At 39.7% G+C, this 11,570-nt stretch overlaps 1 protein-coding gene and 1 non-coding gene across 2 annotated transcripts; both read right to left on the bottom strand.

Annotated features, from left to right (window-relative positions):
• Positions 1-825: 825 nt before the first annotated feature.
• On the bottom strand, positions 826-4,414 carry LOC146905039 (uncharacterized). The gene is made up of 4 exons (XM_085728427.1): positions 4,330-4,414; positions 4,166-4,246; positions 2,503-4,057; positions 826-2,242 (listed from the first exon to the last, which is right to left on the bottom strand). The coding sequence occupies exons 1-4, from the start codon at positions 4,412-4,414 to the stop codon at positions 826-828; spliced, it is 3,138 nt and encodes a 1,045-aa protein (XP_085584553.1).
• A 6,117-nt stretch (positions 4,415-10,531) lies between these two features.
• Positions 10,532-10,638, bottom strand: LOC146905040 (small nucleolar RNA R71). The gene has a single exon (XR_015020930.1). It is a non-coding gene; the product is annotated as a small nucleolar RNA R71 (small nucleolar RNA).
• Between the last annotated feature and the right edge of the window lie 932 nt (positions 10,639-11,570).

Genomic DNA, 11,570 nt, shown 5'->3' on the forward strand with positions numbered 1-11,570 from the left:
GAAACACTTGATATCATGGAACCATGGTTTGTCATCAACAACTTCTTCAGTAGCGAATACATGAGCAGGTCTCTCAAGACGTCTGATACAGATCAAGGGCACTTCATTTCCACGATTTACTTGGTACATCGAAGACAAGGTCGCTAGAGCATCTGCCATCTGGTTCTCATCACGAGGAATGTGGTGAAGCTCGACTTTGTTGAAGAAGGTCAATAATCGTCTTGCATAGTCTTTGTAGGGAACCAAGCCGGGGTGACGAGTTTCCCATTCTCCTGTGATTTGATTGATTACGAGGGCTGAGTCACCATAAATGTCAAGGATTTTAATTCTCAGGTCAATGGCTTCTTCGAGACCCATAATACATGCTTCGTATTCTGCCATGTTGTTTGTACAGTCGAATGTCAGCCTGGCAGTGAAGGGGATATGTGCACCCTTAGGAGTAATGATGATTGCCCCAATTCCACTACCGTACACATTAACAGCTCCGTCGAATATGAGACCCCATCTTGATTCAGGATCTGGACCTTCTCCAAATAACGGTTCGTCACAATCTTTCATCTTCAGATACATAATTTCTTCATCAGGAAAGTCGAACTTGATAGGCTGATATTCCTCAACTGGTTGGTGAGCTAAGTGATCTGCAACGATACTCCCTTTGATTGCTTTCTGGGTACGGTATTCGATGTCATATTCAGATAGCAACATCTGCCACCGGGCGATTCTTGCCGTTACTGCGGGCTTCTCAAAGATGTACTTGATCGGATCCATTTTAGAAATCAACCAAGTAGTATGATTAACCATATAGTGACGAAGGCGTTTGGCAGCTCAGGCTAGAGCGCAACAAGTCTTCTCGAGCATGGAATATCGAGACTCGCAGTCAGTAAACTTCTTGCTCAAATAGTAAATGGCGTGTTCTTTTCTTCCAGTTTCATCTTGTTGTCCGAGCACACAACCCATGGAATCTTCTAGCACAGTCAGGTACATGATTAATGGTCTTCCTTCGACTGAAGGGATAAGAATTGGAGGCTCTAGTAAATACTCTTTGATACTGTCGAAGGCTTTCTGGCAATCTTCTGTCCACACAACACCCTGCTCTTTACGGAGTAGCTTGAATATCGGCCCACATGTTGAAGTCATATGAGAAATAAAACGGGAGATGTAATTCAGTCGTCCGAGAAACCCTCTTACTTGTCTTTCTGTTTGTGGAGCAGGCATCTCTCTGACAGCTCTGACCTTGTCGGGATCTACTTCAATACCTTTCTGGCTGACAATGAAGCCCAGAAGCTTTCGGGATCTTACACCAAAGGTACACTTGTTAGGATTTAGACGGAGTTGATACTTTCTTAGCCGTTGGAACATCTTCAGCAAGTACTCGACATGTTCTTCTTCGGTACCTGACTTGACAATCATATCATCCACATAAACCTCGATCTCTTTGTGTATCATATCGTGGAAAAGAGTGGTCATACCTCTCTGATAAGTAGCACCCGCATTTATTAATCCAAATGGCATTACTCTGTAGCAGAAAGTGCCCCAAGGTGTAATGAAAGATGTCTTCTCTCTATCTTCGGGTGCCATCTTGATCTGATTGTAACCGGAGAAACCATCCATGAAGGAGAAAACTTTGGATTTTGCAGTACTGTCAACCAATACATCAATGTGAGGCAGTGGAAAATCATCTTTGGGACTAGCCTTGTTCAAATCACGGTAATCAACACACATTCTGACTTTACCATCCTTCTTCGGAACAGGCACAATGTTGGCAAGCCACTGAGGGTATTCTGATGTGACAAGGAAACCTGCATCAATCTGTTTCTGCACTTCTTCTTTAATCTTGAGGGCCATATCAGGACGGGTTCTCCTCAACTTCTGCTTGATTGGCGGGCATTCAGGTTTCAACGGCAAACGGTGCATCACAATATCAGTATCTAGGCCTGGCATATCTCTGTACGACCAAGCAAATATATCAACATATTCTCTGAGAAGTTTTATTACTCGCTTCTTGACACTTGCTTCAAGTGATGTCCCAATCTTGACCTCCTTCTTGTCTTCTTCAGTACCCAAGTTGATCACCTCTATTACTTCCCCATAAGGCTGAATGGCATTTCTTTCTCGGTCAAGTAACCGAGAGATTTCATCGGGAATCTCTTCATTCTCTTCCTCTTCCGCCTCAAACACAGGGGATTCAAAGTTGGGAGAGATCATAGGGCTATGTTGTTCAAAGGGTTCATTGATGTTTAATCTGCACACATGATTGATGATTTTAGAAAATAAGTAAATGCAGATTTTTCGAAGGTGAATTATATCTTTTTTTGGTTTTTGTTTTACCATTTTTTCAGAAAAAGCACAAAAGAAAAAATAAAACAAAAGTCGGGAACAAAACGACATTGTTATTTAATTGATGATAATTTCTTGAAGCAAAGGGCCCTAGATAGATTCACTTTCGCTTGGGGCGGGGCGAAAGGATTTTTTTTGAAAAAGCGTAAAAAACAAATGCATTACTTGGATAAGTGAGCGACAAAAGGAACATCTACAGCGACCCAATTGTGGCTAGACCCTCCGTGAGTCACGAAGCTTTGTGGTATCCCCTCAGGATTGTCTTCGATGATATCATTGGCTTCTGACAGGGCATTAATAAAGCCCGCACTGTGGAAAGTATCTCTTGCTGGCACGACGACATTCCAAGGCAAATCAGTTGACGGAGAGAAACCCAGACCTTCTCGACGCTTGTTCTCTGGCAATTCTATCAACTTCCCCCAGCTTTCAGATCCTCCAGCTTGTACTATGCTCTGAGCATCTTTCAGAGAGGAGATAGATGCTTCACTCTTCTTGGTATTCTCTTTTTCCACGGCAAGTCCCTGGAATGACGTCCCCTCAACACTGTCGGCCTTGATAAAAGAGAAAGACGACAAATGGCTTACTAACAGAGCTTCCTCCCCATTCACAGTTATCAGCTTCCCATTATGCACAAACTTCAGCTTCTGGTGCAATGTAGAGGTTACTGCCCCAGCTTTATGAATCCAAGGGCGACCTAGCAAGCAACTGTATGATGCTCGGATGTCTATCACTTGAAATGTAATCTGGAAGATCTGCGGCCCAACTGTAATAGGCAGATCCACCTCCCCATGGACATCCTTCCTCGAACCATCAAAAGCCTTTACCATTACCTCACTTCGTCTTAAAGGTGTACCCTTGTAAGAGAGCTGGTCATAAGTTGTTTTGGCCATCACATTTAGAGACGAACCGGTGTCTATCAGCACATTTGACAAAGTGTCGGTCTTACAATTCACAGATATGTGCAAAGCCAGATTATGGTTCCTTCCTTCTTTCGGAAGCCCTTCATCACTGAAACTCAGGTTGTTGCATGCAGTGATGTTCCCCACTATTCCTCCGAATTGACCAACAGTCACATCGTAGTCCACAAAAGCTTGTTCCAGGACCTTCATTAAAGCCTCCTTGTGAGCATCAGAATTCAGCAGTAGCGACATTATAGATATCTTTGATGGAGTCTGCATCAGTTGATCAACCACCTTGTACTCACTCTTCTTGATTAGCTTGAGAATCTCATCAATCTCAGAATTTGCATTGGTCCCACTAGACTGACCGATATCTTTGACTGCACTGGGATCTTTAGCTTGGGTCTCCTCGATTACCGGAGCACTAGCTTTCTTTGGGAGCACCACAGGAACAATACGCCCATTTCTTAGCACTCTACTGACTTCAGCGACCTTCCCTACAGACGGCAAAGGTGGTATTGGAACTTCACGACCGTCCTCTATCATAGTGGCATTGTACTTATAAGGAATGGCTTTCTCAGAAGCATAAGGCATCGGACCAGGCAAACAGATCACTAGAGGAGCAGCAACTGACTTTCGACTGTCGTAGAATATCTCCAAAGGCTCCTCTGAAGTTATAACACATACATCATCACACTTTCTTTCAACAACAAGTTCTCCTTGGTCTAAAAGTCCTTGAATATCATCTTTTACTTTCTGACAACCTTGAGGATCTAGAAGACACACTTCACAGGCGGCATGATCATGTTCAAAGAGAGACGCTTAACACATCTTGGTATGTATAGGGACCAAAGGTGACCGGATGTGTTGGACGTTCAAGATGAGATGAGTCTTCTGGCAATCTTCGATCATGTTGACAGTTGCGGTACCATGGTTTGGCAACGGATTGGTTCGAACATTTGGTGCGGAGTCTGTGAAGGTTATCTTATTGTCATCGATCAGCTTCTGGACTGCATTCTTCAAGGCATAACAGTTCTCAGTATCATGACCTGGGGACCCTTGGTGAAAAGCACAAGTCTGGTGAGGTTTATACCATGCCGGTGGTTTCTTTGGCACTGGAAGAGGTGCTCTAAGTTGAACCAAATTCTTACTGAGCAACCCTGGGAGTAACTCTGCATATGTCACGGGAATTGGGTCAATTTTTAATCTGGTATTTTGTGGCCGAGGCTTTTGTTGTTGGTATGGTTGTTGGGGATATTGTTGGTATGGTTGTTGAGGATATTGTTGGTATGGTTGTTGGGGATATTGTGGAAGGTATTGTTGTTGTTGAGGATATTGTTGATGTTGGGGATATTGTTGTGGGGGATATTGTGGGAATTGAGGTTGTTGTGGATATTGTGAGAATTGAGGTTGGCCATTTGGTGGTTGGATGGTATTGGTAGCAGGTGTGATGGCAGCAATGTGTTGATAGGCTGGATAATTTTGTTGAGGCCTCCCATGGGCCACCTGTTTTATCTTGGTTTTTGGGTGTCAAACATTGATTACGTTTGAACCTTTTAAATCGGTGATATCTTATTTTTTTCTTGGGAAGGGAAAAAGTAAGCAAAACCCTTGAGAATCGAGGTCCGGGAGTTGTTTTCGCTACGGGAAGGTGTTAGGCACCCATAACGACTATAGTATCCTATAGGAACCGTCTTTAATTTCTACGCGCGCGCTTTATTTTTAAATGCTATTTTGAAAAGTATTTATTAAACCTAAGAGTTTCTAAGTGAAGAATTGGAGGGAGAAGAATGTGTTTGAATTTTTATTTTAGTTGAATTGAAGGAATTTTGTTCCTTGCCTACGTACCCGTTTAAGGGATCAAATCCACCGTAGTTCTCTCTCAAAAAATGTTTTTGTTTTTGTTGGTTGATTTTAAATTGGAAAATGGAGTTTTGAAGAATAGAAAGAGGCCTCAAGGGCATGAGATTTAGAAAAGAGTGGGGTTTGATTAGTTATTTGCAAAAACAAGTCAAAGTGTGATTAAAATTTATTGAGATTTGATTAAGAAAACGAAAAGGAAAATCAATGGGGTTTTGACCCCAAAGTTTATTGTGAAAAAGATTTGAGTGAAGTTTGTTCATATTTTTTGGAAAATTGGTTTTTTCTAAGTCTAAAGCCTAAACATACATCTAAACATACAATCCTAAACATACATCTAAACATGCATATTCTAACTATATAGTGATGTGTGTGCATGTGTCGGTGCTTGTGTCGGTGTACATCATTAGAGTCCATTGTCCTTTACATCACACCCTAGATACATTCTATGGCCTCTTTGCCAAGAAATTAAAAGTGCATAAAGGAAAATATTACAAAAACTCCTAAATGTTTACATTCTAACTTTGGTACAAATTAAATTGCAAGAAAGAAATAGAGATGAATATGGGATGAAGTGGAGATGCTTATGAAATGATGAAACATGAAATGGAAGGAGTTAGTAGCACAAGATATAAAGCAAGTCAAAGCTACCATCACAAATGTAATGAAAATTAGCATAAAAAAAACAAGCAAAACAATGTGAAATAAGCCTAAAATCCTATTATCAATGCAAGACTTGAGTGTGACCTATAATCCTCACAATTCAACATGCTTTCAAGGTATAAAAATCCAGGTTTTAAAATGAGGGTCCGAGTGTCATTGCAAACTTTGCATTTTTTATGTGAATTTAGACTTATTTGCACCATTTATTCACAAAACAAAACTTGCCAAGCAAGCAACCAATCATCACATGCACATGTCCAGCAAAAAAACACATTCAAACAGTAGTAAAAATCCTCATAAAATCATCCATCATGAACCACAAACATTTATCAAGGGTTGGAATTGGAATCAAGCAAATTTCATTTATTTCTTAGCATAAAATACCACAAAAATAGTAGGAAAGCTAACACCTTATTTTTTAACCAATTTTAATGTGTACAATTTGTCACAAGAGACCACAAAATTATCAAGAAAATTATATGAATTTTTTTAGGAATTTTAGACTAAAAAGTGCAAGAAAATTACTAATTCTAACAAAAATAGGAAAGAAAACTATACATATTTTTTTCAAATTTTATTATGTGAAAATATCACAAAAAAACATCAAGAATATCATCAAGAACCTATGGAAAATTATTTGGAATTTTGTGGAGAGTTTTAGACACGTAGAAGGTTCAAATAGCAAAAGGCAGTATAGGAATAGCAAGAAATCATAAAAGAAGGGAACCTGCACAAAAGTCCAGTCCAGGCCCAAGGCTGCAGATGGATCTTGGACTATCCAAATGCCTCAGAGGCGTTGGATTGATCCAAGTCTGTCAAAACCCTAGATCTGAAGGCTGGAATTGCAAGGCGCATAGTAACACAGATTAGGCACACAGTAGGAACGAATCTAGGCCATACACGTCACCATCTAGTGAATCAAACGGTCAGGATTAAAGGATAGGTTGAACCAAAGGGTGAACCAGACTGGTTTATGTGAACCGGTCCGGTTCACCTCTTATATATACTTAGGGGCCGGTTCAAACATCACAACTCACCTCTCTTTCTCTCACTAAACCTCTCTTAGAGAGAGAAGCTCTGCAATACTTCTCTTCTTCTCCGACGAGAAGGATTTCTCCGGTACGGTTGCCGGTGGCGGTTTCCGTCACCGGAGAGTCAAAACTTAACCGATCTTGCATTTTCTTACATCATTCTCTTCGTCTCTCTCTCCTCTATTAGAATATGTAACTCTTTTTCTTAAGAACTCTCAAATAAAACCTAGATCTACATTTTTTGAATCGATGAAAACTTTTTCAAAAGAAAGAGAGAGAGGAGAACGATGATACCTCAATTTTAATCGGAGATTTGGGACAAGAATCACGTCGGAGAGCTTGAAATCCTCTTTGAATCGGTGAGTTTCTGGATCTTCGTATTTTCACTGAAAATAAATCGGTGAAAAGCTTCGTATTCTTCTTCTCTCGCTTCGTCTCTGTGAATTTGCTCAAACTGACACTGATTCGCTTTGATCCCTCTTCTTCTCACTATTCGTCTCTGTGATCGTTCAAAATTGCTACCTCGATAGTGAGTTTGAGCTCGTATTGCAGAGAAGAAAGTTCGATGATGAGATTTTCTCAGAAAATCACTGAGAACTGATGCAAATCGAATGAACTCTCTCTTCGAAATTGGAGCTATCTTGACTAAGCTTCTGTGAAATTTGTGTCGAATTCATAAGATTGATGATGAATTTCGTGAGGATCAGTGGAGAATTGAGGTTGAATTGTGATGGTTTTGTAGAATTTGGATGAAGATTGATACGGTTAGGGTTTAAAGTTCATGTGTTCTTGATGAATTTTCTGGAAATTTTTGCGTGTTTGATCCTTGTGATTTTGGAGAGAGATTGTGGTTATGTTTATGAGTTGGCGTGTATTGAATGGGTCTGTGATGATTTGGCCCCTTTTATAGACTGACACTTGGACAGGCTGGACCAATGGAATAGTGACACCTGGACTAGACTTGTAACTGACTGGACCAATGCAAAAACGCCACTTGGACATGGGCTTTGTAACAAACTCTTGGGACTTTTCTGCAATTTAACTAAAATTTGAGGACCAGACTGCAATTAAAAAAAAACTAAAAACAAAAGCTTGAGACTTAAAGGACTGGAACGTAATTTTTAAAATTTTGAGGGACTGAAATGCAAATAATAATAAAATTTTGAGTAAAATTGGGAAATTGGAAAAAACGTAAAGTGAAACGATTAAAATTTGACAAAACGGACTAAAATGAACCAATGGCCTAAATGAGGTACTTTAAAGTACCTCTCTGCCGAAATTTCGTGTGAAATGACCAAAATGCCCCTGGGGCTGAAAACGACTAAAAATGACTTAGATGCAATTGAAAAATGGATTTTTAACAGACATTGAATCAGAGACTCATACAACCAAAATTAAAAGACTCAGAGACAATTTTTAGGATTTAAACAGGGCTTTGGCACATGAAAAGACCAAAATGCCCCTAGGGGCAAAACTGACTCAAAATGACTTCAAATGCAATTTTTGGCAAGGGTTTCGACATAGAATGAAACAGAGACTTATTCTAACCAAATGAAAAGACTCAAACAAATTTTTAAAAGACTGAGAGAAATTTGACATAGGAAATGACTAAAATACCCTTACATGTAAATTTTGCAAATAACATTGAAATAAAATGCAGAGACAGATGCAATTGATCAGAGACATATCAAATGACTTATAATGCAAGAAAAGAAGAATTGACTAGTATTTTTAGGTCCAAAATTAGGGTATAACAGCTGCCCCTATTTAAGTTTCTTTGTCCGGAGGGTCAAGAGACGAAGTCTTAGAGTTGACGGGACAAAGATACTTAAATATTAACATTTGCACTGCTTTTGGACATAAAAATACGCTTTCAGAGTTTCAAAAATATGAATGTTATTGATGACATTCTGTCATTACGTAATATTAGGGACTTATTGTGACATTTTGATAGAGTTCTCATGCAATTTATACTGTTCTGGAGTGCAAAAAGCTTAAATATTGAAGTCTGTTCGAAGGAAATCGAGCCACGCCAATTCCAAGCCGTGCTGCGATTTTTGAAGCAAAATTACATCCTCCCTGTTTGAGGGAAATCGCGGCACGCCTATATACATGGCGCGGCGCGATTTTGACGGGTCAGGCCCATGACTTCTATAAATACTGCACTCAATCTGAAGAACAGGGGTTACGATTTTGGAGAACAAAAGTGCGATTTTAACACCCAGAAGGCTGCAGCGGAGAGGATTTCATCATCTCTAACCCAGTTTATGTATGTTTTAATTCTTTCATTGATTATGCTATTTGTAAACTCAATTATGAGTAGCTAAATCTCTTAGAGATTAGGTCGGAGATGAACCTATGTAACCCTAATTGATCATATGTTGCTGTGAAACTCTATTACTTATTAATGATATTCTAGTTTTCATTCAATTCAATTGTTCTTACTGCTTTTTATATCCTGATCAAATATAAACATGATTTTGTGAGATCGAATGACTACTGACCATAGCTTTCGACTTAGACCTAATTGAATTGTTCTAATAAACATGGTTAGTCTAGGAATGGATAATCGTTTGTTAGTGATATTAGGTTAACGTGCTTAAACCTTTGATGATTATTAGACCACCTAAGGAATTAGGGGTTGTAGTTTAAAAAGAGGGTCCTAACTCAAGGGATTGATTAGGGCTAATTTGTTAACTATCGTGAAACTAGAGAATCATTAGTAATAATAGGTGCAGTAACCAATTAGGGGAAACATAGAGGATTCAAAGACCTGATCTCATCTCTCTCCTATTTTCTTAATCAAATCTTTACTTTTTTATTTGATTTCTTAAAATCAAACCAAATCTACTGCCTAGTGGCAAAACAAAACAAACTTTTATACATCCTACTTTTATAACGAAATTGAATAATTGAAGTTAAAAACAGTCCTCGTGGGAACGATATTTTTACTACTTCGATAGTATTTGGTGCACTTGCCAAACGCCTATCAAGTTTTTGGCGCCGTTGCCGGGGACTGTTGAATTATTTCAACAAGGCAATTACGTTATAATTTAGGGTTTTTGCAATTTAATTTTTCTGTTTTTAATTTTTTATTTTTCTGTTTTCATATTCACTTGATTACTTTGCGTTGTGCAGTGCTACTAAGGTATTTTGCTGTTTATGCGAGGTAAACAGAGCTAGGACGACTTAGAGTACGATCCGGAAATTGAAAGAACTGCTAGAGCACTTGGGAAAGCTGTCCGATCGCAAAGGTTAGCTCAATCCGTTCCACCGGGTGTTCGAGAACAAGTACCGGAGCAACTCTCAAGTGAATCTGAAACAGTCTCTTCTCCTAAATCTGCAACTATGGAAGGAGAAGGAGTTGTACCACCAAGACCTAAGCTTGGAGACTACGGGTTAGCCACTCATCGCGGTCAACTGACCCACACTTTTCAACCAGCTAACCCCGTAGCGTTCGACATCAAGACAACTGTCCTCAACGGTTTGAGGGACAAGCAATTCGATGGGACTGAAGCTATGAGTCCTCATGAACACTTGAGCCGTTTTGCTGAAACCTGCGAGTTTTGTGTGCAACCAGCCACCGTGACTGAAGCACAAAAGAAGCTAAGGCTATTTCCTTTCACCTTGACGGGAAGAGCAAAAGATTGGTTGCTAACAATTCCAAACGGGACTGTCCAAACATGGGAAGAGTTAGAGCTGAAGTTCTTGGAGAAATACTTCCCTATGTCTAAGTATTGGGACAAGAAGATGGAGATCTCTAACTTCAAGCAAGGAGAAGGTGAATCATTGTATGATGCTTGGGAGCGATTCAATTTGCTTCTCAAGAGATGCCCTAATCATGAGTTCACCGAGAAGCAATACCTCCAAATCTTCACTGAGGGGGTAACACCAAACACTCGAATGTTCTTAGATGCTTCCGCGGGAGGTAGTCTCAAGAGCAAAACTGATCATGAAGTCCAAGCTTTGATAGAAAACATGGCTGGAAATGAGTATCGTGCTGAAGCTAAGAAGAAAGAAAGAGGAGTGTTTGGAGTAAGTGAGCAAACTGCTATCCTTGCTAACCAAGCAGCGATGAACAAACAAATTGAAGCTCTAACTAAGGAGTTTCAAGGCTTCACTTTGGCCCATAAACAACAACAAGTAGCTGCAATCAAGTGTGACTTATGTGGTGAAGAACATCCCAACGGTGAATGTGTTCCAGAAGGGTCAAATGAAGAAGCTAACTTCATGGGAGGTTATCAAAGGCAGAATCAATACTACAATTCAGGCATCAACAAGCATCCCAATCTAAGCTACTCAAATAACAATGCTTTGAACTCTCAGATGCTCACTCCTCCTCAACAACAACAAAGGAAGCCATCAGCTCTTGAGGAAACTATGATGAACTTCATGAAGATGACTCAAGGCAACTTTGAAGAGATGAAGAAGAGTCAAGAAGCTGAAAGAAAGAATAATGAAGCTTCTAGGAAGCTGCTTGAAACTCAACTGGGGCAATTAGCTAAGCAATTGGCTGAACAAAGTAAAGGCGGATTCTCAGGTAACACTAAAGATAACCCTAAGAATGAGTCTTGTAATGCTATTGAATTGAGGAGCAAAAAGGTTTTGACACCTTTAGTTCCAAATGCTCCAAAGAAGGTTGATGATGTAGTTGAGGTAGAGGAGGATGATGTAGTTGAAAAAAATGATGAGGGTGGAGTTGAAAAAGAAAATGATCATGGAGTAGTTGAAAACGAAAGGAAGAAAAAAATATAGGGAGAAAAAAGTGAGAAGTTAATTG

This window comes from Medicago sativa, chromosome 7 (assembly GCF_051527215.1).
Source record: "Medicago sativa cultivar Bolivia chromosome 7, Bolivia_mono, whole genome shotgun sequence".
NCBI classification, from domain to species: domain Eukaryota; kingdom Viridiplantae; phylum Streptophyta; class Magnoliopsida; order Fabales; family Fabaceae; genus Medicago; species Medicago sativa.

Bases quoted from the DNA above. Each gene is read 5' to 3' on its own strand.
- LOC146905039 (XM_085728427.1), bottom strand. From the start codon at position 4,414: ATGCAGAGTTACTCCCAGGGTTGCTCAGTAAGAATTTGGTTCAACTTA. The intron at 4,247-4,329 runs GTATAAACCTCA...TGAAGAATGCAG, and splicing joins CCAAAGAAACCACCGGCATG to TCCAGAAGCTGATCGATGAC. The intron at 4,058-4,165 runs GTACCGCAACTG...AGATGTGTTAAG, and splicing joins CAATCCGTTGCCAAACCATG to CGTCTCTCTTTGAACATGAT.